At 52.1% G+C, this 27511-nt stretch overlaps 9 protein-coding genes and 2 non-coding genes across 11 annotated transcripts, besides 1 other annotated feature; 5 read left to right on the top strand and 6 right to left on the bottom strand.

Annotated features, from left to right (window-relative positions):
- Positions 1-477: 477 nt before the first annotated feature.
- On the bottom strand, positions 478-2161 carry BO95DRAFT_444698 (alkene reductase). The gene has a single exon (XM_025586942.1). The coding sequence runs from the start codon at positions 1964-1966 to the stop codon at positions 758-760; it is 1209 nt and encodes a 402-aa protein (XP_025440450.1). The 5' UTR covers positions 1967-2161; the 3' UTR covers positions 478-757.
- Positions 2162-2958: 797 nt separating this feature from the next.
- BO95DRAFT_454652 (GFA family protein) lies at positions 2959-3552 on the top strand (the record flags this gene model as incomplete). Its single annotated transcript, XM_025588275.1, has 3 exons — positions 2959-3010; positions 3047-3087; positions 3157-3552. The coding sequence occupies 3 exons, from the start codon at positions 2959-2961 to the stop codon at positions 3550-3552; spliced, it is 489 nt and encodes a 162-aa protein (XP_025440449.1).
- Positions 3553-4249: 697 nt separating this feature from the next.
- Positions 4250-4561: a sequence feature (Protein overlapping with rRNA (BO95DRAFT_192366, RAH43927.1) was converted to a misc_feature.).
- Positions 4562-4867: 306 nt separating this feature from the next.
- Positions 4868-4940, bottom strand: BO95DRAFT_t208. Its single transcript has one exon. It is a non-coding gene; the product is annotated as a tRNA-Trp (tRNA).
- Positions 4941-6793: 1853 nt separating this feature from the next.
- Positions 6794-6866, top strand: BO95DRAFT_t209. The gene has a single exon. It is a non-coding gene; the product is annotated as a tRNA-Trp (tRNA).
- A 521-nt stretch (positions 6867-7387) lies between these two features.
- BO95DRAFT_500292 (SDR family NAD(P)-dependent oxidoreductase) lies at positions 7388-8602 on the top strand (the record flags this gene model as incomplete). The annotated part of the gene is made up of 5 exons (XM_025590971.1): positions 7388-7470; positions 7493-7657; positions 7755-7987; positions 8099-8200; positions 8278-8602. 5 exons carry the CDS (start codon positions 7388-7390, stop codon positions 8469-8471), a joined length of 777 nt encoding a protein of 258 aa, XP_025440447.1. The 3' UTR covers positions 8472-8602.
- Positions 8603-8694: 92 nt separating this feature from the next.
- BO95DRAFT_444695 (MFS transporter) lies at positions 8695-10684 on the bottom strand. The gene has a single exon (XM_025586941.1). It carries the CDS (start codon positions 10556-10558, stop codon positions 8777-8779), a length of 1782 nt encoding a protein of 593 aa, XP_025440446.1. The 5' UTR covers positions 10559-10684; the 3' UTR covers positions 8695-8776.
- A 287-nt stretch (positions 10685-10971) lies between these two features.
- BO95DRAFT_515985 (uncharacterized protein) lies at positions 10972-12522 on the bottom strand (the record flags this gene model as incomplete). Its single annotated transcript, XM_025591786.1, has 9 exons — positions 10972-11247; positions 11291-11426; positions 11480-11486; positions 11549-11579; positions 11634-11701; positions 11754-11871; positions 11931-12068; positions 12171-12312; positions 12376-12522. The coding sequence occupies 9 exons, from the start codon at positions 12520-12522 to the stop codon at positions 11126-11128; spliced, it is 909 nt and encodes a 302-aa protein (XP_025440445.1). The 3' UTR covers positions 10972-11125.
- A 978-nt stretch (positions 12523-13500) lies between these two features.
- BO95DRAFT_454648 (O-methyltransferase) lies at positions 13501-14929 on the top strand (the record flags this gene model as incomplete). Its single annotated transcript, XM_025588274.1, has 5 exons — positions 13501-13695; positions 13746-13872; positions 13923-14046; positions 14110-14558; positions 14616-14929. The coding sequence occupies 5 exons, from the start codon at positions 13501-13503 to the stop codon at positions 14927-14929; spliced, it is 1209 nt and encodes a 402-aa protein (XP_025440444.1).
- A 199-nt stretch (positions 14930-15128) lies between these two features.
- Positions 15129-18241, bottom strand: BO95DRAFT_444693 (OPT family oligopeptide transporter). Its single transcript, XM_025586940.1, has 8 exons — positions 17765-18241; positions 17140-17700; positions 16957-17073; positions 16625-16906; positions 16311-16574; positions 16076-16253; positions 15734-16023; positions 15129-15650 (listed from the first exon to the last, which is right to left on the bottom strand). The coding sequence occupies exons 1-8, from the start codon at positions 18065-18067 to the stop codon at positions 15312-15314; spliced, it is 2334 nt and encodes a 777-aa protein (XP_025440443.1). The 5' UTR covers positions 18068-18241; the 3' UTR covers positions 15129-15311.
- A 4042-nt stretch (positions 18242-22283) lies between these two features.
- Positions 22284-23826, top strand: BO95DRAFT_417632 (cysteine-rich secreted protein; the record flags this gene model as incomplete). The annotated part of the gene is made up of 2 exons (XM_025584425.1): positions 22284-22830; positions 22864-23826. The coding sequence occupies 2 exons, from the start codon at positions 22284-22286 to the stop codon at positions 23385-23387; spliced, it is 1071 nt and encodes a 356-aa protein (XP_025440442.1). The 3' UTR covers positions 23388-23826.
- Positions 23827-24019: 193 nt separating this feature from the next.
- On the bottom strand, positions 24020-26334 carry BO95DRAFT_500272 (MFS general substrate transporter). Its single transcript, XM_025590970.1, has 2 exons — positions 25200-26334; positions 24020-25115 (listed from the first exon to the last, which is right to left on the bottom strand). Exons 1-2 carry the CDS (start codon positions 26320-26322, stop codon positions 24319-24321), a joined length of 1920 nt encoding a protein of 639 aa, XP_025440441.1. The 5' UTR covers positions 26323-26334; the 3' UTR covers positions 24020-24318.
- Between the last annotated feature and the right edge of the window lie 1177 nt (positions 26335-27511).

Genomic DNA, 27511 nt, shown 5'->3' with positions numbered 1-27511 from the left:
TGTGAAGAAGAATTAATAATTACTGGGCACGGTGCTTTGAATTCGTCTCTTACTCATACACGTCCATGACGGCGACCTCATCGTCTCTGGATATTCGCATCTATAGCATGTGCGGCATTGGAGTACATCATCAGCACCATTCCATCTAGCTGACCTGAACATCCATAGGGGAAAACCAAAGGCAGAGACAACCGCTACAAATGCCTCCAAAAGCGAAAAAAAAAGATAAGGTAAGGACAAAAAACCTACAACAAGATAAGGATAACAGTGGTCACAAACTGCTCTCTTGTAGGCGCTCTGTCAGCGTGTTGCTGAGTTGTTGTTCTGTTTTTTCTTTTCTTATATCTTTTATAATATTCTAAACTATTATTATATTTACTTTCTTGGTACTTATAGGAATCCTACAAATTGTACTTCATATACAGAAAATTTAATATATCAAAAAGATTATGACCTAATAGACTTAATAGAGAACTATATAATTATTATATTTAAAACCGGGCTATTATCTATAGAAAGCTATTTATCTTCAAACAAATATCTTATAACAGGCAAAACAAGATTATCAAAATGTCTGTAGGGTGCCTAATAGTGAACGGTACCCCTGTTTGAAAACGATGGCACATGGAGCAGTTGTTTCCCCCACGCAAACTTCTTTATTAACAGAGAAAAAGAAACAACCCAGGAATTCGAGGACTATCAAAGATATGACAGTCTATCATCCTCTCCAATCTCATATCGGGCGACCGCATAAACATTAGCGAGATACCTTCTGCTGTGCGGCGAGATACTCCTTGCTGAACGGGTAATCGTTGTAGCCGACTTCATTTTTGGGTAGATAGAAAGTGGGCCGGTTATACTTGTTAAGCTCGATCCCATGCCGGACTCTAAACACCAGATCAGGATTGGCCAGGAAATGACGACCGAAAGCCACCAGAGTGTTCCACTTCTTGTATCGCTCTTCCAGCGCCCAGACGGCCGTCTCGGGCTGATAGCCCCCGGCCACCACAACAGGGGACCGGTTCTCCCAAGCCTCCAGGATGAAGTCCAAGGTCTTGCCCTGGTTGACGGCCTTGCCGCCAAAAATCAACGCCCCGGGGTCCCCCGTGGCTTCCACCAGCGACAAGTACGCCAGCGGCGGCACCGTGGCTTTCAACTGCGCAATCACATACAGGTACTGTCGGCGGATGTCCCCTTTCTCGGCCTGCTGGAAGGCGGCGTAGGGGGAGAGTCGCAGCGCGACGCGGTCGGCGCCCACCGCCGCCACGACGGCCCTGACGACCTCCAGGACCAGCCGGGCGCGGTTCTCGATCGATCCGCCCCACCGGTCGGTGCGCTTGTTGACGGCGTCCGAGAGGAACTGATCGAGCAGGTAGCCGTGGGCGCAGTGCACCTCGACCCCGTCGCCGCCGGCGTCCACGACGCGCCTCGCCGTGTCCGCAAAGCTCTGGATCACCTCCGCGATCTCCGCCTCGGTCATTTCCGCGGGGATGGCCTCGACGCCGGCCAGCGGGACGGGGCTGCTGGAGCGGTATCGCAGGCCTCTCTGGGCTAGGAGCGCCGGGTCCGCGGCCCGGCCCATCCCCCAGAGCTGCTGGAAGTAGTACGACCCCTGCGCGTGGACCGCGTCGATGATCGGCTTCCAGGCGGCCACCTGCCGCTCCGTCACGAAGCCCGGCGTGTGCTCCTGGCCCTCTTCGAGATGCGAGACCGCCGTCGCTTCGGATATGACCAGTGTTCCCGGCGTCGATGCACGGTCGGCATAGTACTGCGCCATGAACGGCAGCGGGGTGTGGTCGTCATCGTTGCGGTTGCGGGTCAACGGGGGGAACACGATGCGATGGTGGAGCGCCATCTTGCCCACCCGCACCGGCTCGAAGAGTCGGCTCGATGCGGGGGGGATGGGGTGCGCCACGGGCGTGGCGGGAGGCGCTGGAGCGTTGAAGGTGGTAGTGACTGTTGCCATCCCTGCTGGGTGTTGTTGGTGTTTGTGATTCAAAGTAAGGATGACAAGAAAACAGTTTGAAGTGAAATAAAAATCAGTTGCAAAGACTGTTAGGTTCGTACCAGATCGTAGAGATCATGAAAGTGAGATGGAGCACAAAGAAGGGACAAACAGTCATCATTGTTGGCTATATCCCGGGTAGTATGAGATGCGTTTATATCCCTCAACTTGGACTGCGGCGGAGTTACGGAGCACTGCGGACTGATAACAACGTGAGCGGTATGTGTCTGTGTCTGTTTCCCGCCAATAGGAGCAACCCCTGCTGTCAGACGATTCCCCCGTTAGACACTGTCAGTGCTGCAATTCTTGAATAGCAAGGCCTAAGTTATTCTTTTGGTTTGTTTCTGGTCAGTGCTCAGGACCCTGGTTGGAAATCAGTCACCCTCGCGGGGCGGTGCCTCAGGTTTCCGGCAATACATTTCCTCATCTCAACATATGCTATGCTCGCAGCCCTGATTGAGAGGATTGCGTAAGCCTAGGCTGACCCGTGTACAGAAGTCATGATGATCTACGGCCGTTGACTCTCCCTGGGTGTTTGAGAGCCTTCTTCCGAGGAAACTTGAAGGAACGGCACAGACCCATTGAGATCAAATGCAGTGGTACATTTAGCTGTCAGTCAGTTCAGGTTGGGAAGATCTGCAAGAATAAACCTACAGGAGATTGGTCAGCAGCTCTCCGTCACTCACTAACTAACTAGTTAAGGCTTCGAATTTGTCAGACAAAATCAATGAGAGTAGTTTATCATGAAGATGCCCGCGACTCCGAGGCCGCAACTCACACCACTCCGCGACTCCGCGACTCCGCGACTCCGCAATAACTAGAGGCTTGCTCAGCACCCGCGAATCTAGGAATATATAAGTAGTATCTCTTCCATTCCAGGCCCAACACAGTTCAGATACAAATCACATACGGCACAGTTGGTGAAAAGCTTCAATAACAGCATCCTCCACACCATGGCAACTACCTCCAACAGCACGAAAACCAACTCATATTTCCCTTTAGCGGGTGCCTGACAGGACGGATGGTCTAATGGCGACCGAGCGACAGCTACATGCTTCTGCGGTGCTGTCCAGCTGAGCTTTGTAGGTGCCCTCGGCGTATGCCTCCTTACCTTCACTCTTTCTATGCTTACAAAAGGGCAATCCCTCCAGCCAACCCAGGGCCCTGGCCTAGTCGACACCTTCATTTGCAATTGTACGGACTGTCGCAAGATCACCGCATCAATGTTCGCCTCGAACTTTACCATCGATGACCAGCATTTGGTTCATGAGCGCGGCCGCGAGTTGCTATCGTCCTATAGCCAGTCCAAGACCGTGGCCTCGGGGAACAACATGACCAACTTCTTCTGCTCGGTCTGCGGCACCCTGATGTACCGTGTTTCGACTGGTTTTCCCGGAATGAGCATTCTACGCATTGGGACTATAGATGATTTCGCCCTGCACGAGAATCAGTTGAAGCCGCGGATTGAACAGTTTGTGAAGGATCGTGTGGGTTGGCTAAGGGCGGCTGAGGGTGTCAACCAGGTCCATGGGAATTACTATACTTGAAGAGGGTTTCAAGGTGGGGGTGGGATATTCTTTATTCAAAATGCCTAGTTCTGGTTCTAAAGAAATGTTTCTTGGGAATAACTATAAGAGAAACGTTAACAAAAGCCTAGACTTGATCTAACCCAGAGTGCTCGGAGCATTGAACTTCAATACTTGAAAGTAGAACTGAAGACTGCTCATCTCCAGAGCCCCGAGGGAAAGGATCGCTCATGACACCAAGGGGCTTGGACAGCACATAGTCGTCCAGCCCTTTCAGGATAGTGATGGTGATGATGATGATGATGATGATGATGATGATGATGGTGATGATGGCGGTGATGTTCGTCGGGATGGTGATGGTAGTGCTGTTGCTGCTGCTGCTTTCTCCATTGCCATCGCCGAGCAAAGGCGTGCCATCCCCTGGGGCGCACTCCCGTTACCCGTCCTGAGCGAGTGTTATATCCAGAGATTTGCCATGGGCATCTCATTCGACCACAGTCCAGCGCTCTATAGCCAGCGTGTCAGCGCGGACATGTAGGTGAAAATTGCATCATCGATGATGGGGTTTGGAGGTGCGGACGCTGCTACGAAATCCGCGGGGGGGGGGGTTGTACGCGAAGGTTACCAAGAAAAAGAAAGGTGCCACGCACTCACCCTCTTAGAGAACGAAAGAGAGGTATTTTGGTGTCTTCCGTACTCTCTGAAAGCACTCGTGGTCTTAGGGTAAGTGCGCAGACAGAAAAAAACATACAACAGAAGGGATTCGCTGGTGGTCACCCACCCAACTACTAACCTCCCGGCGTGTGGCTTGAGTACGGCTGAGCGGACGGGAAGCCCTATTTTCCACACCCTGTGGTCGTATGTGATAGGAGTAAGCATGAGTATCATTCTTGTAGACTGTTATGTCAAATTGGCCCTGTGGTTTGTCCATTTTCAGGGTCCGAGTGAGCCTGCGTGGGAATATGGACTTCGGTGGGCTTGTCCTCCAGCCATCGGAAACTAGACTTGGTATTATGCGGCACAAGTCCATTATCCGGGTGAAATTCGGAATGAAGACACGTGCAGAAGGAATGGGCTAGCTAGATGGTTCATGGATGCCTGTGGCGAAATATTCGGTTGTGTCTTCTACTGCCAAGCGTGATGGAACATGGCGACGACACGAGGAGCTTCGTTTGGGATTTGCATCGTGGGGTTTTCAACGGGCAGCCAGCACGGAGTCTCTCGTTATGGCTCGCTTGTTTCCATGACTGGCGCCTAGAGCAGGCAGACCTACCGATAGAAACTTGTTTTGTTGGGGTGGGATGAATGATAGGAATATCAAAAGCAAAAAAGTATATGAGCCCAGCCCGGCTCGATCAGGCAACCTTACGATCTGGAGTCGTACGCGCTACCAATTGCGCCATAGGCCCATGTTGGGTGCATATTTTTGCTTTGCAACAGTCACAACGGAGATAGAACAAATGTGTATGAGGTAGGTGCTGCGGTGATCGTATTTGACGCTGCTGGTTGTGGTTGTAAGGTAGCCAGTCCATGGTGTGGGGATGTGGATAGGTGTCGGGGCTTTGTGAAGGTGGCCTTGGAGGATGGTATATAGTGGTACGTTTCTTGGTTGATTCTGTTGGGTCTGGTGCGTCAGTATATATCACGAGGTACAGGGGGGAGTGGAGTTCTGTATGCGTTAGATAGCATAGAACGAATGAGTTGGGAAGATGCCTGGGGCTGGCCCTATGTCAACGCACTAGTCACCGAGGGTCACCAGGATCAAGGACACTGGACCCATCGGCAATACCGGGCCCCGGTGTTCACGAAATGCTACTTTGGGCGGCTATGCCACCAGGATAGGCCTCCTTGCCGGCTAAACTGGACTCTAGATGCTCGTGAATGGCGTTTATGGGTCGATCTGATCTTGACGATGTGAAGATTCATCCGCTCCAGATAAGTTGATCAGCACTGTCGTCCTCTGGTCAGGATTTCACCCCAGTATCAAGCAATGGGCTGAAGAGAGTCGACTTCAATTCTGCCAAGAAGTTATTGGCAACGGCGAGACAAGCCTAAGGGTGATGATCAGATCAGCCAAAGGGTGCGCGTAAGTCTATCCCAAAGATCCTCCAAACCTCGAGTGAGCAAGATTGCACATGCCCTGATCTCGACGAACAAATTGCGGTGAGTACGGTCCAAGATATCTTCACCATCCTCAGGGGTGGCGTTGTCTTGAAGTTACACTTGCCTGGCACATTGACCCAATACCCGTATCTGGTGACTTCATATACGTTGTATTCAGAGAACAGTATTCCCGCAAGAAGCATGGACACCTAGGCATGCCCACACCAGAGGTCCATGTCCCGAGAGTAGAGCTCTACTGCACGTCGAACAGGGTCCGCTGCGACATAGATGCAATATTGAGCAACCACTGCCTGAAGTTATCAGCTCCGGGCTATGATTAGATGCGGATAGCATGGGCTGATCCAGCAGCTTGCAGTCAAGCAAGGGGGAGCATTCGTGGGACGGACGTTGTGTTGGTAAAGACGACCGTCCGTGAGGCCGGATGGCTGATTCAAGCCATTTGTTTGAATGGAAGAAGATCCTGAGCGCAATGGGGAAGACTTTGACACCATGTTATTGATTAGCAAAGAGCACCAGCTATCGGACCGAGAGCATCATACAGCCACCGCGAATGTCATTTGACATGAACTTGCTTGAGGCGGACGGTGCCGCAGACCTCCTTTCTCGTGTTTGCTCAAGGTTCACCTGGAGAGCCTCACCGATCATAACCCTCGACCGTAGTCCGTGCCCGCTATAGAGGACTCCAGTAAGCGTCTAGCAGGACCCGGTAGGATGGAGACGTATCTTTATGATCATGAAGGACCACCTAGCTGAGCAACGGCTGCAGTGTCTGTAGATAAGGCTATAATACTAGCTAGAGTCCCGAGAACTCTTGCAGCGTCTGAGCTGTCTGTTTAGCTCTGTAAAGCTTCCCATGGTGTTGTTATGTTGCCCGACGGAATCGGGTACGCATGGACGCTGGTTTGTGTTGGAAGGTGGCCAGTCAGAAGATGATCAGATCGACTCAGTGAAAGCTCAGCAGCTCGTCATATCTATATAAGAGGGCATGAGAAGATGGAGACACTTAAATGGCGCGACTGTTGTATGTGTCCGGTTGATGGACGAAGTTGTGTCTTGCTGGACTGAGAAGAGTAGATGGGAATTGAGTCCCGTGGCAATTTGAACATATTGCGCTCATCATGTTAGGATTGCATAGAATGGGCCTATGGCGCAATTGGTAGCGCGTACGACTCCAGATCGTAAGGTTGCCTGATCGAGCCGGGCTGGGCTCATCCATTCTTTTTAGTTTTTGTCTCAACTTCCCCAACCATTGTCTGCAATCAACATCTGAGCTTACCACCACTGCATTTGTTTTGTAGATATCACGTCCCACAGTCCATGTCCTCACAGCTTGGACAGTTTGTACCAGCAATGGCCCGCATACCACAACATGATAACCCATCCAGCGTTCAATAAGATCTCTCCCTCGGTTGGACCTATACTCCTCCCCCACCCCCAACTACAACAAGTATAAAGAAACCACAATTATAGCACCAGGTAAAGTCCCACCAAGCCCCCCAAATCCCTTATCCGAATACCCTCGGATACCCAACCCTCGCACAGAAAGCCGAACCCTCCCCCAAAGCAATGATGACCCTGCCTGCATGGTCTAGACCTACAACCCCGCAACTGACCGGAGGACAAAGATCAAGATAAAGGAAGCATACAACGCCAGCTCCCAAGCCCCAACAAACAAACACAACATAACAGATCATCCCAACCCTCCACCCAGCTCAAACCCTACCAAGCAATCATGACACCCGCCCCCCGCCTCGCCAACAAAATCGCCATCGTAACAGGCTCCTCCTCCGGCCTGGGCCGCGCCATCTCCCTCCGGTACGCCCGCGAAGGCGCAAAGCTCGACCGCCCGCGCACAAGTCCCCTCCGAGACCTCAATCGCGACGCATGACCTCATCGTGCAGGGCGGCGGGGAGGCCGTCTTCGTGAGGACGGACGTCGGGGATGCGGGGGATATGGAGCGGGTGGTGCAGACGGCGGTGGATGTGTTTGGGCGGTTGGATATGTGAGACCCCCCCTTCCCCCTTTCCGCGGCCCGTTTGTTCCTCAAGAAAAAAAAAACAAAGAACAAGAACGAGCGAGTAGGCTAATCTGACTGTCAGTCTCGTCAACAACGCCGGCGTCGCACTCGAAGCAAGAACTCCCGCCGTGTGCCACTTGACCGAGGAGGAGGTGTGGGACACCACGATGCGCGTCAACAGCAAGTCTGTCTTCCTGGGGTGCAAGTACGCGACGGCCCAGATGTTGAAGCAGGAGCCGCATCAGCCCTCCGGGAATCGCGGGTGGATCATCAATATGTCGTCGATTATGGGGATTGTGGCGGGGTTGGAGAATGGTGAGTCTCCCATTTTGATTCTGGTGAGTGTGTGTGTGTGTGTGTGTGGGGATATTGTGGTTAGCAGGCTTGACAGATGGACGTGAAAGCTAATTTGTTTTCTGGGTGAAGTTTCCTACTGTGCGTCGAAAGGCGCGGTGAGCAATCTCACGAAACAGGTGGCGCTGGACTATGCGCCCCACAGGATTCATGTTAATGCTCTTTGCCCGGGTTGTAAGTGATGGTCCCTCCCCGACATGGGGGGTATCTAGGTTTGAGGCTTGTGCTGTTTGCTGACGGCTACAATGCAGACACTCAGACGGCTATCTTTCAAGAGACAACGGCCTACATGACCCCTCTCGAGGATCTGCAGCAGCGGCATCCGTTCAAGGGGCCCGGGATGCCGGATGATATTGCTCGGATGGCCGTGGTGTTGGCTAGTGAGGACGCCAGTTGGGTGACTGGGATTCTTTTGCCGGTGGATGGCGGTTATACTGCGCGGTAGGGTCAATTCTGCATTCTTCGAGAGGATTAAGAAAAGACGAGATTCAGAAGACGGGCGAGGGATTAAAGAGCTGTGAATACTGGAGTGAAAGAATGATGTTATTTGTTCAGTCTAGCTATTTTACCTTGGAGAGAAAGAAATAAATGAAGCATACATGCTTGTCATTCTTGCTCTACCAGCTGAAGCATCAATGCCACATTGTTTATCATTCATAAATCATATAACCGATTAAATATTAAGCTTATCTAGTACATAGGAATCCAAACCGCAGCCAAGACCCAAAATGACTTCCATCATGATCTACCTTATTTCGCCGTAAACCGGCTCCGAGCCCTCAAAGCCGCCCCGTAGTAGTACAGCGCGAACATCCCGCCAATGCAGCCCACCGTCAACCCGGCCAGCAGACTCACCCCCTGTCCCACCCCAAGATTCAGATAGAGCGGGCGGGCAAACAGCACCGCGCCGCAAGCGAGCGCACTGCGCATGAAGTCATTCCCAGCGAACAGGCTCGCCGCATACTGCGGGTACGTCATCGGGATGTAGATGAAGATGCACTGGATCAGGGTGAAGATCCCGATCGTGTACAGCAGGATTCCGACCACCGATACGATCCAATGAACCGAGGCGCGCGAGGTCCATCCGAAAATGAACAGTCCAATCGGCGGGAGGAAGGAGGCAAATAGCGCGGGGATGAGTCGGCGTTCCGGGGCGCCCGGGCCGCGGGTGCGGATCTCGGGCTCGAAGACCTTGTACAGGTACAAGAAGTAGAGGGGGACGGCGATGGCGAGGGCCACGGCGATGCTCAGAAAGACGAGGCCCATCTCACCGAGGTTGAAGTGGTAGATGTCAATGTAGACAATCGGGAAGACCTCGAAGAAGGAGTAGTAGATCCCGTAGATTAGACTAGTGTAGACGTTGAAGAAGAGAATCGCTGGGTCGAGGAAGACGATCTGGAACGGCCGATACAGCGCTTCCATTGCCACGGCGGTGACGGTCAATTGCTTCTGCTTAATTTCGGACAGCGAGCGCAATTTGTCATTGTCAGACACCCGGCGCAGGCGGCGCGCCCGCTGCAGGAGAATGGCATCCGGGAACGTTTCAGGCAAGCAGAAAAACATGAGGACGAGAATTGGGGCCGACAGCCAGACGGTTTCCCAGAGGGACCACCGCCAGCCCTTGACGGGAACGCTGAAGCCTGAGATCAGGGGACCCAGGGCGGGACCCAGGGTCGCAAAGGCCGCCCAGGTGGTGAGCCCGTAAGGCAATTTCAACAGGCTGTACACGTCGCCGATGCTAGCGCCCCCAGTCGCCAGACATGGGCTGCCAAAGAAGCCCTGCAGAAAGCGAAGGACAAGAAGACCTCCGAACGTGTCGACCACCGCGGCGCCAATGGTGAAGATGACAAAAAGCGCGAAGGTAATGATGTACGGCGGATTGCGGCCGATACTGGGGATCTCGCTAATCGGAGAGAAGATCAGGGGCCCAATCCCGTACCCCAGGACGTACAGAGCCAACCCCAGAGATGCGGCAGTTGCCGAGACGCCAAAACGGATTTGTATTTCCGGAGCGCTGGGCGTATAGATCGACGAGCCCAGGTAAACAGCAAAAGTATAGAGGTAAATCTGGGTCACAACGAACAGCTTCTTGCCGGAGGACCAATTCTGCGGGTTGGCCGGATCATGAGTCGTGTACCAGTCCACTAGAATGGTACCGTCGTCGGTTTTTGTTGGCGCTATAGGTCGGCTGGGAGCCGCCTGCAGTGCTTCGGTCTGCGTAGCGACCGAGTACAGGCGAGCCAGGTCGTCTTGAGTGCGGACCTTCTCAAGATCGGTCATTGACGGCACTCGGCTCAAGTTGGTAGCTGTTTCGGATGTAGAAGCATCTTCAGATTGTCGTTCGTTGGTGTCGGGGTCGGAATCCGAGCCCTTCTCCCTGTCCGCTTCAAAGATTGTCGCCGAAGCGGCATTTCCTGCATAGCAATTGGGGCACTTAAAGTCCGGACGCTCCTCAGGGTAGGGCAGGACTTTGTTCCTAGTGACCCATCGCAGAAGCTGTCCAGCTGTGCTATCGCGGATGATAGAATCCATGATCGAATGTGGTTGAGAACCGGCGGATCGGTGATGATTGTGTACTGAAACATTGTATCGAAGATATTACGGCCATATTTATCCTCATTCTGAAGTGCATACTGAAAACTCGTGCTCGTGTTGGAATTATTCAGCGTGGAGGAGACAAAGCAACCATGCGCTTCCACCGATGTTGTTTTCAGTCATTATTCAGCAGCACCCGCAGAAAACACGAGGGGTGGTGATTACTGATCACAAACCCTGGGTGAACCATTGGTTCTCACCAAGCCACGCCATCATCGAGGATCTGACAAAGCATGAGATTTCTAAGTCAGATCTGTAAGATAACCTACCTTCATGAATCATCTAGGGAGCTTAAGAACTGAACATTTGAAAATTGTCTCAGCTCGTTTGGCTAAGCTTCGTGAGTCAGTCGGACTCCAGGATCTTGGCGAAATCAAAACTTTGATTTGTCATGCAAGCACTGCACCAGGGATGATTGACGCAGAGCAAATGGCTGTACAATATACTATGATGTACATGTTGGCCTGGCAGCACACAATGACCTACCATGCAAGAACCCGGGTCTCAACTCCTTCCATGCTCGTGAAGATGGAACTCCGTGGTCTTCACGATATATGATCGGTGCGCCTCTTCTGCTCGAAGAATGTTTTCCTGGCTACTCGTACCATCCTGCGCCTTGGGCGCGTCTATGTGGGTGTCGAAGAGCGATTGGTCCGGCATGCGGCGTACAAAGTGAATGGGCTTCAAGCTTGAGACTGGGGCCGCTCAACTCATAGCCCGACGTTGAGCGGCGGGTTCGATGAACAAGGGCAGTGTACGATTGACGCAGGGTCGGCAAGGCCGCGCAAATAATGATGAGGTACATCTGGACCGTATGTTAGCACCTACTGCAAGGTAGCGAGAAGCGCAGTATTGTACCTCAATCCTGTTTGATCCATGGTCAGAATGTATTAAGCGCCAGTCTAATGGAACAATGGTGAATTTCACGTATACCACACAGTGATTTCTGCCCATGACCCTACGAAGCCCAATTAGCATACTAATCTGGTCTTGGAGGTTATAGTCCACATACATGTTATGTCTGAATGAGCAGGAAGGCTCTTCAGCAAGATGGCTTTCACCAGTGTCGCGGCTGCGGCACTACAAATGACTCAATTACGGTCCGTACAGTAAAACACGGGGATTCACTCACCAGATTCCCGCGCCCATCACTGCCAGAACTCCGATTTTGATCTTCAATGGCAGTCGAACGTGCCAGAAGACTGCGATAGGGAATATAGCAAGAGCTAGATCCGCGAAGGCGTTAAAGGCTATCCTGAAAGTCAGAGTCGGATTTCATTGATCATCAGCATGATATTCAGACACTCACCCGCTTGCGAGATACCAAGCACCAGTTGAAAGCCTAAGCTGAAGCACTCGCCCGGAGTCTCAGGGCGCCATATCTTTTCGGCGGGTCGGCAAAAGCCGATAATAGCCACAATAGCTAATGTGTTCCAGATGATCGAGACTATATTTAGGACTTATAAGAACCATCGCTTGCTTAGAGTGGCTGCCTGGCCCATCAGGCGCAGCAAGAATATCACGACAGATATTTTGCCTGTCGTGGTACTGATGACGGAGAAGTTCGGTGCGATCACCGTATACTTGAATGCTTGAACCCTGGCTTCTCGGTCTGCGATGTCTCTCAAGTGCTTCCCCAGGCCATATCTTATGCCAATCTGTACCAAGCCAGAGCATACAAGAGCATTAGCCTGTCAGGGGTCACCCGCGTTAGCGAGATTCCTTCGAGAATCGGATCTTCGCAGGCCTCATACCAGGGAGACAATGATGAACCCATCATCCCAGCCGGCTTTCTGCGTCAGCCATATTCTGGTGTACAGCCGAAGCACTACAGCGAGGCTGGCAATGCTGCCAAAGATCCAAGATACAGCTTCGATCTCAGTGCCCTTGTCAATGGCCATGATGAGACGAACGATGAACAGATGATGTTGCCGTACGTACTTTTACAGACAATCGGAGCGGATTTATATGCAGTCACTTGCGTAGCGTCGTCAGACGCTCGTGCTTTCTGTTGGCAGGGATTGTTATTGCGTCCTACACACGACCACATATTGAAAATTAGCCAGGTGTCTAGGGAGCCGAATGCCTAGAACTCTAGACTAGATCCGGTGAAAGTCCGCCTCTGGTCATACAACAATCGAGGTGGATCTTGTTGACTTTGGCAGTTCACCAGATCACTTAGCCCCAATGCCTCGGAGAACCATGGCCTTTTCTTTTCTTGAGATTCAAGTGTTGGGCTAATTTTCAGATTGATCTGTGAGAGGTGGATCCGAAACAACCCAGGCTAACAGAAATTGATTGCTCGGTTGCTTGGTCGGTAAAATCGGCCGCAGCTCCTTCAATTGTTGCGGCGTAGCTTGGTTGCATATTTGGCGTCTTCGAAGCACGGTGACCTTAGTAAGCACGTCAACCAAGTGAAACAAGTATATATCAATTGCCTCATGCTATGATCGACGAGGTTAGAAGCACGGGTGAAAACCCCTGCATCCCCCGCTGTCCACCTGCCACTAACGCCGCTAACCTCGGCCTAAAGTCCATTCCACCATTAGGGGCAAACCCAGGAAGGTCTTAGGCTATGACCATGATTGTAGGCAAGTTGAATCATAACTATGCCTGTCAGTCGCAATCTCCGCCAGTGGTAATTTCGGGATGATGCCGGGGTGCAACTCCATCGAAGGGGAAACGTGCCTTATTAAGTAGGAAAACCGTACTAGACCATGCAAACCTCGATTAAGCGTATAAGGGGGGAACCCACGCTCGGTAGGGATATAATCCAGATATAGGCCAGTCGAAAGAGAAGACTCTGGAGGTCAATTTCAGATTCGTGTCCTGATAGATCACACGCTTAGCCGCCTATACCACCACCCTCACCCACCGATATGCCCTCGAACGAGAATTATCATAATGGCGCCTCGATGGAGACTGAAAAGTTGCTAAGGCGAGTCAATCAGTTAGCAAACACGTTCAACGATTCTCATGGCGAGGCCGACCGCCTGAAAGCTCTGCGCGCGGCACAGGAACTGGTGACTGCACTCCAAAAGCCGCAGGATGCGGTGTACAACCTCGCTTATTCAGTATGAAATCAGTCCCCATAGCCAGGTTGAAGGTGTCTAATGTTAATAAGCCCACCCATGTGATGTGTGTTAGGATCGCCATCGATCTGAATATTTTCACCACCTTAAGCGAAAGGAACTGCCCGACGACATTGGAGGATTTGGCGGCTGTCAAGGGCGCTGATCCCATCCTGACAGGCGAGCAAATCTTTTCCCTCTTCCCTGAGCTTTCTGACAATATAACATAGAACGCGTCTTGCGCATTTTGGCCGGCATCGACTATGTGGCGGAGCACGATGTGAGAGTGTATACCCCAACGGCAATGACGAGGCAAATGACCGACCGTTTGAGTCTGGCGGTGGTGAAGTTCATGTGCGTAATCTTTAGCCTCCTCTGACAGCAAGTGATCTGACAACGCGAGATTGTATGTTATAGCTTCGATGTCGGGATGCCCACGCTCGCCAAAGTCCCGGAGTTTCTGCGAATGACTGAGTACCAAAATCCCTCGGGTCCTTTGAACGGTGCAATCCACCATGCGGAGAAGATGGACACTATCATCTGGGAGTGGCTCGCCACAAAATCGGGATACCTGAACGCCTGCAACACGTTCATGGAAGCGGATCGGGGCAGCCGACCCAGCTGGTTGGAGTGGTTTCCGGTTCAGGAGCAATTGATCGACGGTTTCCAAAAGGGTGACACTGATGTGCTCCTTGTAGACGTAGCAGGAGGACGTGGACATGATATTGCTGCCTTCCAGACCAAATTCCCCAATGCACCAGGTCAATTGGTACTGGAGGATCTCCCGCAGGTTCTAGATAGTGCAGTGGTTCACCCTAAGATTGAACACATACCTTTCGATCTGTTCAAGCAGCAGCCGATACAAGGTCAGTTATGGTCACTCAAACCAATTTATCAACTTGCTAACCAAAGTGCCCCTGTAGGTGCGCGGACTTACTATCTGAAATTCATCCTGCACGATTGGTCGGATGAGGATTGTCGTCGGATCCTGAGGCAGGTCGGAGCGGCCATGAAGAAGGGATACTCGAAATTGATCATCGAGGAGTTTGTGCTTGCGGATAGAGACTGTGCTATGCTGCCTGCTATGTGGGACTGGGAGATGTTGAATTTTTGCAATAGCATGGAACGTACGGCGGACCGGTGGAGGAGCTTGGTCGGTTCTGCAGGCTTCCGAGTAGTGAAATTTTGGCCTCCTCCAGGGGATGGACAGGGTATAATTGAAGCGGAGCTGGAGTAGAACTGGCTCGTGTGATTTAAGAACGCTTGTGGAGACGGCTGGGGCAGCTACTAGGCAGATGGGGGATGAAAGAAGGCGGAAGGAAGGGATAGCTTGGAAGGGAGGCAGCGCAAAACCCGATGTTTGGAGGAGCATCAAGGCTAAGCCGCAAGGATTGAGTGAAGCTACTTCCGCAGAGACAAACGAGTTAAGAAGATAATGCCATGGGTATCATGTTGATATTATTAGCGCATCCAGACAAGGCAGGCATTAGCCCCATTAATATGTAGCCTAAGTATGCATCAAAGTAGAGATGTTCGTTCGAGCACGGAAAACAGCACTTGACCGGATGCTCAGGTATTAATTACAGCTTCATGTCTCCTCCACCCCAACGGAAGCGACCCTAGTCCGAGGAAGGACACCAGTCATAGTATCCATTCACGTTGTTGCCCCACCATGTCGGGAAGTTATGCGCTGGTCCTCCAGCTCCGAACACCGCGAACGAGAGGATGAATACGACCGTCAAGCTAGCTCCGTCAAAGGCACCAGTGATCAGGTACGAGTAGTCCTTGAAGACCCGGGGCTTGAAGTTGCGGAGGTAGTACTGGACGTAAAAGCCCGCGATGACCCAGCTGAAGAGGATGCAGGTCTGGCTCTGATTGTAAGGGATATAGCCCGCGTACTGAATGAATTGCGGCATGTTGATCTCGGAGACGTCAAATTTCCCGATCCGTGGAACAAGCTAGAATGAAGCATGAGTATGTCAGTTTTGTTCCCGGCTAGGACAGAACAGGGGATGGTCTTCGTGTTGACAAAGCTACTCACCTTATGAATAATCTTGTGAACGGCAACCACAGCAGCACCGATTGCCAACCCAGCGGGAACGATACTGTATTGCTTACCAGCCCTATAGAGGTAGGATGCCAGGGCCCAAGAGGTCGCGTTGGTATTGTATGATTGCATGGTTGCGCCACTCCAGGACGAGTCTCCGTTGCTGTCTGCCAAAAGTTCGCGGTTGCCGCTCACAATCGAGATCATGACAGCATAGTTGATGAAGCCACCAAGAATCGTGCCGTAGATCTGGGTCAAGAACATGACACGGGGTGGAATTTTGACTAAGACAGAGCATTAATTTCCGCGTGGTCGTGGGACTCTAGTGACACTCACGGTATTCGCCCATCTTCAGGTCATTGGACAAGGTCACAGCATTGGAAATGACATTGTGTGACCACGCAGCAAAGTACATGTTTCCAACAGGGCGGCCGGGAATCATCAGGCCAGCCAACATCTTTGACAGGTTGTTGGTGGCGATTCCATTGCCATACTTGGAATAGAGGATAGTACTCTGTTGCAGGATTGTCAGTCAGACTCTTTCAACTGTTTGGGCTATGGAAACACTCACGAATGGCGCGAAGATAATTCCGACTATCAGCGAGACGACATATGCCCAGGCAGGAAGGGTGACGTTCTCCTTGAGGACCACGACCAGACCCAGGATGAAGCTAAAAAGCAGCACGAAGGCGTACCACCACCATGGAGTTTCTTTGTAATGCTTTGCCATGTGCACGTGGTGCCGATCGTCGTATTTACCTGCTCTCGCACTCTTGTAAGTCCGCCAGATATCTCTTCCCCAAAAGAGGATGGTGTGTGCAACCAAAGCACCAATCTGGGCGGTTTTTAGCTTTTATACTTCAAGCGAAACAGGGTCACACCTACTGCGGCGTTGGCCATAAACATGGAAAAGGCAAATGAACCCGTGAGTTTGGGAACACCGTAGACTTCCAGGGCGCCTTCATCAAGCACTCCCCCAGGGAAGATTGTGGCGACGGGGTAGGCTGTTCCATTTGCCTGGAGCAGGCGTGTCGACATGAAGGGAAGTGACTTTGAATCCCAGCCATTGCCGTAATAGATACCAAGCATGATAATGAAGCAGGCGAAAAATCCCGTTGCTTGGTGAATCTGCAATTTTAGAGGGAGTGAGGTTTGGAAGGAGGTGATCTGCATCGGTCAGATTTGCAACAGATTGCACACAATGAGCATCATCTTACGTATTGCCAGTCAAAGCTGAGTGTAAATAAGCCCAGACCCTCATTGTTGGTTGCTCCACCAAAGAGATTGGTAAGTATGGCAGCCTTATTGCCAGTGGCTTTCTGGGCAGCTAAACACTGTATTTCGGAGACTTGTCAGACTTTGCAAAACACTCGTTTTTGGACAATATAAAGGCCACATACCGGGATAGAGACAGAGTTCAGCCATGGAAAGATGTAGGCAGGGATAATCTCATACACAGCCATGCCGCTGAAAGCATACCAGAAATATCGGAGTGGCTTGGAATTCTTCACCTGCTGCCAATGAAGCCCCTGCAGGGTTTTGACGACGGGTAGAGTACTCCAGTAGACGGCCTCTGGATGCCAGACTGCTATGGGACGCATGATACCACAGAGACCATAGCCAAATAGACCAATTGAGATGGTGCTTAGAATGACGGTGGTCGCGCTCAGAGGAAGGTTATAGAAGAGGTCCTGGGCCGCAAAGACCTGCACACTGGCGGCAGCATTCGAGGCTGAGGTGGCAGTGATAGAGCAGATGGCGTGCTCCTTCAGACCAAATGGTCCAGGATTGAGGAACCTGAAGACCGCAATCCACCATGGAGCCTTGCCCTGGCCGCCCTGTGCCCTCCACCGCGCCTCAAATTTATCGCCACGAGGGAGGAAACGAGCCCAAGCATTGCCGACAAAGTACGAGATGAGGACGATAAAAGTTCCTTGGATGGTGATGAAGGTGGGTTTAAACTGTGATTCCTGTCGTCAGTCGCGGCACGGAAGAATCCTCATGGGGATATCTCTCTCGGCCTACCGTGTAGATCTGGTACATGACAGCCTGGAAGCAGGCCAAACCAGAAGCCAGGACCACGCTGCGGAAGGTCAGGGCACTGTCAAAATCATCACGTAGCGGCAGCAAGTGCACCGCTGCATCCGCTCCGGTGATAATCACAGCATCTGGATCTTCATCACTCTCATGGCCGGTGTGGTCCACATCGGTCTTGAGCTCCTCGCCTTTGCCAAGCACAGTGATGGCCGTCTTCTCCTCAACAGGGGTTGAGTTGGAGGCCGACAGACTTTCACCATCAATGGGCGAAGTGGACAATGGAGGGGCCATGGTGGCTGGCTCTCACTGGTGAAGGAGGGGTGAAGGTAAATGATTCTTGAGCTGGTCGCCCGTTTTCGTGAGTTGGCGACGCACACCTCTTATATTCTTGCACCACGTTACATGAATTTGAGGCTAACCTTAGCTCGCTGTTGTGATCAGTGAGTCCGTGATACCATAGAGCCGGGAAATGAGCCATTCCGAATGAAAGGAACACATTAGTCCTTGCCACTGGGCTTACTGCTAGACTGACATACTAAATCACTAGGCCTATAGTAACACACCACCAAGAAAATGAGCATGATAGCCCCTTCCAGCTTGTGACCCCTCTTGCTCTTGGCCCGATTTGCCTCCCTTGCCCCCGTCGAAAGTCTGGGCTGCCCAGCTTGCTAGTTGAAATGGTAAGTGAGCCATTGCCGCGTCTAGGTTGGACTACTACTGCGGACGCAGAATGAAGGGTAAATCACTCACGCCATTGAGTGGCGTTATCAGTCCGCGAATTTCCGCTGTGCCATCACACCTTGATGCACTTTCGAGGGACTCTCTGGCAAGGGTCGTTGGTAAAATGCCCAATGTGAGTGGTGCCATGAGCTAGAAGATAAGACAGGGCTAACCTGCCAGGGAGATAACTCCATCGATATGCTGTCAACGTAGCATCCGCATGGCAGGCGGCAAATTTGGAATCAAACCTACCACGGGATTCCTACGGACCACCGACGCCAGATCTCCTAGGGCCACGATCTAAGCCCGATGATTTGTTCTGAGCATAGGCTAATGTGATTCCGCCATGGATGCGATGTAGCCCTATTCGCGCTAGTGGTCGGCGGGACGAAAGACGCAAGAACCTCACTGTAAGACGTCTTGCACCAACAATTGTCGTGATTGCTGGTAGCCCTGCTGGACACTCGCTCCAGCATGTTCGTGGTAGTATATGTCTCCTAGGCATTCCAGTTCGTTGACCCTACTACCCTCCACGTGGTTATCGACGCAAGTCACAATGTGAACCCAATCTCGACATTATAGCAAACACCCCTCCGCACCGGAGCGTGGGGAAGGTTCAGGGCAGCCTTCCTTGGGACTGATAAGCAGCGTGTCTTGGCCTTCCACCCAACGTCAACAGAACGCCAATGAAGTCTTGGCCTCCATTGACTTTCGTCGCGCGAACACGTATATTAAATGCCCACCATCAATACGAATCGAGCCAATCTGAAGCAGGCGCATGTTCCTAGGGTTATGGAAGGAAGTTCGAAAGTCAGAACATTGTGTATTATCGAATGGCTCGATGATATAAAGGATTCGTGGCGAGAAATGTCTTTGACCAGGTGTCTGGGCACTCGTACGCGGGGGAGGGGGAAGATAAGGAGCGAGAGCCGAGGCCTGCCACGGCGTGAGGTCCAGTCCGTGAGGGGTTCTTATCTGCATATCTGCGTATCTGTGCATCTGTGTGCACCTGACACTTTTGAATTCCCGGAATTGAAGATGATACTCGTGAGACATTCGAGGATATATACCCAATGAAAATATCGCACGATGTGTCTGGCTGCAGTTGGTCACCAGCGCGACCTACTGTACTGTACACTGGCGCAAGAAGAGTAGGGTACGATTTGGATTTAGAATCGGGCGGAGGACACAAATACAACCGTGCAGTACAACAGCAGTAGCATCTGGGGGCGACAGGCTTGCTATCGACCTCGCATGAATGTAGCGGTGGCAGGAGGTATGAAAGCAAGATGAAGTGAGACTGAAAAGGAAGTGCTGTCCGTTCTTGCTTGTTTGTTGCATTCCTTCAGGGAACGAATGTTTGGCCTGGTCTGATGTAAGCCGGGTAACTTTACAGTTCTTGTAGCCTTAGGCAGTCAAGCAAGAACCAACCCATCAAGAACCCATCATCTCATTTTTGATCGATCTTCTGTCCAAACTCCCGCCCACCGCAGTCTTGATTCCAAGCTCTGAACTGTGCCAATTCCAGTACAGTCCCTTTGTATCAGCTGTCATTAAAGCTAGCTATGGTCCATTGACATTGTCCTAGTACACCCGATGGCCGCCTCAGCCCCTACAACACATCGTGGCATCGATGGCTATGGGAAAGTTATGAACGAGGCGTGAGGGCTTGTGACCCAGTTGGCCATATGGAGGAGATGCAGCTGATGACTTAGCACTCTCACCACCAGCTGCTCCATTGGCACTGATCACCGTCCATTGCAATGCAAAGCAATGTTGCTTACTGAACGAGACAGGTGACGATTCGGGATGTGGCTATTTTATACGATTGGGTCAAAATGCGAAGTCGCCTGCAAGAGCCAAACGAGAGAGGCTTCCTTCTATCCTTGTCTTCGAGGAATACTTATAGTCCGACCGGGGAATATCTCGCGAGTCTCGACCATTTTATGTTTCACCACGCTCTGGACTTGCATACAATACATGCTTTCCAACCTGAGTCAAGCACTTTCCCAGCTTGACCTAGATGGCTCCCAACCAATTGTATCAGCCCATGTAACTCTCCTACCTTTGGCAATCAGACTCCAGATTTATCGTTCCCCTCCTACTGCTCGCATCTCGCCTCACGGTCGTCTGGTCCCTCGATTTCTATAGCCCCAACAACGTCTCTGTGTAATATCATGGCCATATGGCAGTCCAAGCCTACAATTGGTCTGACCTGAATAATATTCCAGAGTCGCTGACAATTCGTGAAATTGATGTGCTGGCCCAAGGCCTACCGAAGATTTCTCTGTTGTTGTCCTGAGTCTCAATGAGAGTGGCGAAACGTTGAGGATCTACGGACTGCATCGGCAAGATATGCCTGCATAGCCAAAACACGGACGGGAAGATGCAGCGGGTGGAGCCGGCATGGAGCGAAAGGCTCCATGAACGAGACTAACTGACACGAGCACTCCAGATTGTGGCTTTGTAAAAAAGAGGCGCAGTGAGGCAAATATTTTCACACAACCTCCATTTCATGAGGACAAAGTCTAACTGCATATTTTTCGAGATGAATGACAGAATGTCAATCGAAAACCCCCCCCCATTCAATAAAGATTTCGGGCTCAGAATTCACATTTTCGAACAGGCAGACAGACCTTTCCCACTGACACGACACACCGCCAATTCGAGAGATCTTCCACTATTGCCAAGTAGCTTCTCGTCCCTCCCCACAAAAGCAGTCTGGTCGGCTGGATCGCTAAACCTTGCCGTGTTTCGAGAAGCCTCCAAGGAATGGCTGTCGAACTCAATTTCCCCCAGCTGCGATAAATGCATGCGAATTCTAGGGGTCACTTGCTTCGGACTTGCCGATTGATTCGATAATAAAGATATCGAGATCAACACCAGGCAAGACCTGAATGACCCACCGCGCTTCATCACTTGGACAACTTGGACTTCACGCCCGTATCAATATGTGGTCAAAACAACCGATCGGAGAGGGCAAATCGAGGCTAAAACACCTGACCAACGCCAAGGACGAGACCTACTTGATCTAATCCTAATGGAGTAGTATGTATCGACTAGTTTGTATAGTCTAGTCTGGTCTAGCTCGCTCTCGAGAATCTCTCCATCGCCACCCGGCTGGCCGACAGATCCGTGGTGGAAAATCTGTCAACCTGCATGCAGAGTCTGGGAGGAGAAGCAATATGTGGGGAGAGCTTGCTTTACTCTTCCCGATTCCATGTTGCTCTCGCATTAAAGATGGGGAGAGTTGTCCACGACAGAACTCATGCAATGAGGTCATCAACCCTTCATCGCAATATCAGACCTGATTCTATCCCGGCAGATTCCTCAATGTGGAGACGAGCTCGTTCCATCTTCAAAGCTTCCGACCCCGGTGGCTGATCACAGCGGAGCTGAACACACTCCAGGTATTTACCTGAGCGATACACGGTGAGTCAATCGACGCACTGGTCTGATCGTTATCGAGGAGCGGTGACTGAGGTTGAGACCTTGAGATACTTACTGCTTTCCCTTCCGGGCATGGGTCCTCCATGTCTGGCCTCGAACGCACAAATGGGACGGGCTCCATCATGAAAAACTTTCACCAGGCCCACCATAGCTCGATGATCCACCTAGCTGAAATGCGAAGCTCAGAGTCTCGCCCGCCATGGTGAAAATGCTTCTGCGCTGGAAGGCTCTTGCCCGGGGAAAAATTAAATAAGAGACGATCCTCGTCCGTCATCCCTCCTCTGTGCGAATCAGTCCTCTATTCCTCTTCGCGTCCTTCTCCTTTCACATACACACAATGAAGGCTGTTACTTCCTGGAGCCTTGTGGCCCTCCTGCTGCAGGCCGCTGGCACTAACGCCGCGATCCGGACCGATCTCGGCGCCCGCAATGTGCAGATCGCGGAGATGGACGGCACTGGTGTCCGCCATGGGGATCAGATTGTCTTCTCCGACCCCCGCTCCGACTTCGAGGAGTACTTCCGTTGCGCTCCCGCGTCCGGCAAGCACCTCACCTTCAGCGCGTCTGGACGGTATGCTGCCTGCTGCTACCCCTCTCAGCAGCTTATTGGCAGCATTGACACTGCCTTTGACTGCTGCGGTGAGGGCCACGAGCTCGCTGGCTCCAACAGAACTGGGTACCGCTGCTGCCCTATCAGCCAGATCTTCGATGGCAAGGTCTGCAAGGCCCCTCAGCCTGTGTGTACTAAGGGCAAAGTGCTGGTGAACAACAAGTGCGTCTGCCCCGCCGGATACTTCGAGAACGCTCTGGGCAACTGTGAGCGTACCTGCACCTCCGGTATCTCCACTGGTAAGTTACAATCACTGGAATCTCCCATCCTTTCAAGTTTCAAGTAGCTAAAATGATGGTCTTCCGCAGGCAAGTGCTACACTTTCACCTGGGAGAACGCCGAGCGTCTCGGCTTCAACGCTGAGGGTTACTACCTCGCCGCTCAGGACGACCTCCAGCAGAAGTTCGGCAAGTTCCAGCTCTGCAAGGACGAAGTCTGCACGCCCAACCTCCCCGTCAACCCCGAGGACGGCTTCCGCATCAAGGACCTGCACGGCAACCCTGTTGACGGCCAGCAGCCTGGGCTGTGGCTCAACAACGCCCACAACGGCGGCCAGATCGGCAAGACCGTGCACTGGGACAAGGCGGGCGAGTTCTCCCTCACCAAGTGGCCCTGCGGCAAGTACTGCCTGACCGGATACGACAACGGTCTGGGCGTTGCCTACCCCGCCCTGACCCCTGCCTTCACCTTCACGACCTATGACCAGCAGTCGTGCATCCCCATCGATATCACCGAGGTGCCCTGCGACGTCCGTCACCCCAACAACAACTGCATCTGGAAGAACGGCAAGGACCAGTGCTGCAACTCGGTGGATTGCACCGCCCAGGTGTAAGTGAACAAAAAAAAAACAAAAACAAAAAACACACACTCACACTCACACTCACACTTAATAAACGAATGTATTGTTATTTGTATGCATGTTATGGTGGACAAGAAGAGATGAGCGAATGAAGAGAAGAACCAAAGCAAGATATGAGCAATGCCAATAATCGTTGATGTCCTTTTTCTTTTCTGGCTTGTGTATGAAATTGAACTTGTTTTGTTGCTGCCTGCCTCCTTTTCTCGCTATGATTACTTCGTTCCATGTATGTATACTAAGACTGGTTGATAGGGTCTCTTTCAAATATAATAACCCCGTGATTCTGTTGATCCTGGTGTTGGTGTCTCTCCATCTTCTGTGGTGTCATATTTCGCCGTTTTTCTATTTCGGTTGATTCGACCGGGCGACTTTGAACCTTTCTTTGCTTTATGTATAATGAAATCAGAATGCGACGATTCACTTTGTTTATGAGATAGTCCCGTTTGAGATTTTTGCCCCGCAGTGACACCTTCTGCATGGGGGTTCGTAATGCCTGGCAGCCTGTCACTCTGCCCCAGTACGGAAGAAAGCGCAGGCCGACGTGTTCGCTGGCACAGTGGGCTTAAAGCCCGATTCGGATTGAGAATCCGACTATCTACTGGGACCACTCGGAGCCCAGCGGCCCACTGAACTGAGCGACTCTGGGTCTGATTGTAGCTGCTGCTGCTGCTGCTACTTCTCGAGTACGCAGCATCCGCAGTCATCTTCAGATCTGAACTGCACAGCTTCGATCTTAACCCACACTATTATCCCCACCACATTCCCATGGCCCACTTATCATTATCCGAAATCACAGACAACTTTACTTTAACCAAACGAACAATCCATCCACAAACGCATGCATCACTCACAAACCAACAGGACACAGAACCAAAGAGGAAAAGAAAGGGAGGGGGGGGGGCTTCTACCTCCCCGCCCAAAACCTCAAGAAAGCCTCCCTCTTCCCCTTAACCCCGGCCCTTTCCTTTTCCCTCTCCCTCTCCTCCTCCCGCAGAACCAAACCATCATTCCCGACCGGCACGACCGCATTCTGCGCCTTACCCAGGAAGAAATCCGTCTGGAACCAGGCGGCGACGAGCGGCACGAAGGCCAGCGCCAGCGCGGGGGCCAGACAGTAGTACAGAGTGCGGCGGTAGGCCTCGACGGCGCCGACGCGCATGGGGTCGTCGATCGCGTACAGCGTGCGGATGGACTTGGGGCTGCCGAACAGCTTGCGCACGTCGGACTGCGTGGCTGTCGCGGGCAGGTGCGCGCGCAGCTGGCGGGGCATCTGCGCGGCCCAGATGACGGCCACGATGGCGGAGCCGATGGCGCTGCCGATCTTCGACCACAGGGACAGGAGCGAGATGGCGAGGGCGACGTCCTGGTGCGGCACCGAGGCCTGGGAGGCGACGCGCGACCCGACGACGGACATCGACCCGCCGAAGCCGATCAGGATCATGGACAGGATCATCGCAGCGGTGTTGGCGGTCGCGCGGTGGCCATCCAACAAAATGCCCATGCCGATGATCTTGATGCACAGGCCCGTGATCTGGATGGTTTTGTAGCGGTGCGTCCAGCGTTGGAGGAGACCGGTCAGGGGGCCTGCAATGCAGAGGGCTAGCGTTAGGGTGTTGCTGTAGTATACCCAGTTCTGGTAGGACCAGGGCTTTGAGACGTAGACGTAGGAACTCCAGTAGAGGCCGCGCATGTTTCCGGCGACTGGTCATGGCGGGAAAGCGGGAGGGGTTAGTGTTGTGATTTGCATATAGGAAGATGACGGGGGGCTGTCCGGGGATAACGTACGCATATAGAAACTATCAATAACGATGGACATGGTGAAGGTTTTGTTGAAGATGAGTCGACGAGGGGCGCTAGGGACACGCGCCCACTTCATTTCATAGATGATATAGGCAATCAATAGCAGTCCACCCACTATCATCATGGCGATGAGGGATTGGTTGCGCCAGCCGCCATCGGCGTAGGTCTTGAGAGAGAACGGCAGAAGCAAAAGCGACCACCCAAACCCTAAAAGAATCAGACCGAAGGCGTCGATCTCTTCCAGGTTGTGTTTAAGGGCATCCATCCAGGATTGCGTGGATGAAGCAGCAGGCGCGACGACCCCTCCCCTGGGTACACTGTGGCCCTCAGCTGCAGCGAGGTCTCGAGCAGCACGTCGTGCTGTGTTCGAGGAAGCAATGTTAACGATTCCATGCTTCTTGGCTTTGCGATCAAGGTGTATTAGGGTCGCCACGGCTGGACCCAGCGCCACGGGCATGATGATGGCGAACATGCCGTAGCCCCATCGCCACTGACCTCGGCCATCGATTGCATCTACAATCTTGCCAGCAAACCAGGTGTTGATGATGAACGGAGTCGAGAGCATCGAGCTGGCAAAACCGCGCCACTCCAAGGGGGTCAGGTCCGCCACGATGATGTCGTTGGTCAGGTCCAAGCCCGAGCTGCCGATTGCGACGAAGACCTCGCCGACAATGTAGGCAGAAACAGTCTTGCAGGTTGCGGCGATGATGTATCCAATGACATAGAAGAAGAGGGTTAAGATATATGTGTAGGGGCGTGAGGTGATATCGGAGATCTTCGCAATGAAGGGCTTGCTCACAGCGCTGATGATGCTGGTTGCAATGGAGAGGGTCGATAGTACCGAGCTGTGCTGCTTGAAATAGGACGAGGCATCGACGGAGTAGTACGAGGTTGTAGAAGAATCCAGTGAATATGCCCATGCACACACGAGGACCGAGATGCCGATTAGCCAAAGCGACTTTCGGTTGGACCTGGCTTCGCGGTAGACGGCCTCCATGCGGGAGACGCCCTGAGACTGTTCCCCGTCCGGAATGGTCTTGAGGGCTTCATGGTCGACGTCTGAGTCTGCTCTTGCATTGGTGACATTAGTGATCTTGTCGTCCGCCATTGTGTGATTGAACTAGATTCAGGCTACCCTCCGCAATAAGAGTGCATTGGGGACGTAGGACGAAGACACATATTTATCCTCGCGGATGCTGCCCCTTAGATTCTATGAGCATGAAAAAATCTGTTATCTGATTCAGCCCCAATAGCTCTAGTCGAATCAGATAAGGAATCAAATGATGATCTCCACAGTTATAGGGCCGTCTGCGCAAAGAGCTTTTTTGCTTAGAGCCTATCATGACGGACACCATGGGCCCATGGAAGATTCAAGACTATCAGATGTTGCCGAGCAAAGTCTTAGAGGACTGACTGAGTCCGCCTTATACAGCCTTGCTGGAAAACAGCCAAGTCGACGAGAGAAAGGATCCGAGCACTGTCTTGGTGCCATGAATCCCTTGGCTCTCTCGTCCAGTATTATAGGATTCTTGGTACCCACATACTCCATTGGGACACTTCTTCTTTCCACCCCTCGTTGCCAAGTTGCTTGGCCGCTCCTCGTCTGCGACGATCAAAGCGAACAATCTAATCAGATCAGATAAGCCAAGCTCCATCAATACCCTTGGATGACCCAACGGGTGTTATGAGTGGCCCCATGGGTTGGCCACAGCACATTAAACCAATTCTGGTATGGCCAATCATTGTTGATCAGAAATGCGGATGTCTTACTTTGGATTGCAGCCGCGGGCGAACCCTCGTATTACCCGAACAGGAAATTGGTCTCTGGGGTTGTCTGTTTGGAAGAGACCGCATCTTGACATGCAATGCTTCCAACAGCAGGAATGCAGCGAGATAGGGCTATTGGTCTCATGGTGGGTTCAAGTTTGCACTGTTTTCTCCATGTAATTCAGGTGTGCTAAGATTTTCCAAGCTTGTGAAGAATGGTGATAATGGCTGACACAGGAGAATTCGCGTTCTCCTGAGCTTTCGCAAGAACAGGGACCTTCGGCGTATGTCTGTGCTTGAGGCGGTAGACTTGTGAGCTGCGCTGTGTTGGAACGCTCTGCTAGACTGATTATTGCATGCCGATTCTCCGGTCCCTGATCCGATGAATACGAAGGTGAAGCTCCTCTATTGGTCCGTTCGCTCCAAGTATAAATTGACATTCCACCATACTCCACATAGTGACTCACGAAATCAAGTAAATGTAACAAGCACCAAGACTCGAAGCCTCATTGTGGCCGTCGGCAGCTGAT

The sequence above is a fragment of the Aspergillus brunneoviolaceus genome (genome assembly GCF_003184695.1).
Source record: "Aspergillus brunneoviolaceus CBS 621.78 unplaced genomic scaffold BO95scaffold_49, whole genome shotgun sequence".
NCBI lineage: Eukaryota > Fungi > Ascomycota > Eurotiomycetes > Eurotiales > Aspergillaceae > Aspergillus > Aspergillus brunneoviolaceus.
This window is presented reverse-complemented; position numbering and strand designations above follow the sequence as displayed.

Bases quoted from the DNA above. Each gene is read 5' to 3' on its own strand.
- BO95DRAFT_444698 (XM_025586942.1), bottom strand. From the start codon at position 1,966: ATGGCAACAGTCACTACCACCTTCAACGCTCCAGCGCCTCCCGCCACG.
- BO95DRAFT_444695 (XM_025586941.1), bottom strand. From the start codon at position 10,558: ATGGATTCTATCATCCGCGATAGCACAGCTGGACAGCTTCTGCGATGG.
- BO95DRAFT_444693 (XM_025586940.1), bottom strand. From the start codon at position 18,067: ATGGCCCCTCCATTGTCCACTTCGCCCATTGATGGTGAAAGTCTGTCG. The intron at 17,701-17,764 runs GTAGGCCGAGAG...CAGGAATCACAG, and splicing joins TCATGTACCAGATCTACACG to TTTAAACCCACCTTCATCAC. The intron at 16,907-16,956 runs GTAAGATGATGC...TGACCGATGCAG, and splicing joins TCAGCTTTGACTGGCAATAC to ATCACCTCCTTCCAAACCTC.
- BO95DRAFT_500272 (XM_025590970.1), bottom strand. From the start codon at position 26,322: ATGGCGGACGACAAGATCACTAATGTCACCAATGCAAGAGCAGACTCA. The intron at 25,116-25,199 runs GTACGTTATCCC...CGCCATGACCAG, and splicing joins TATTGATAGTTTCTATATGC to TCGCCGGAAACATGCGCGGC.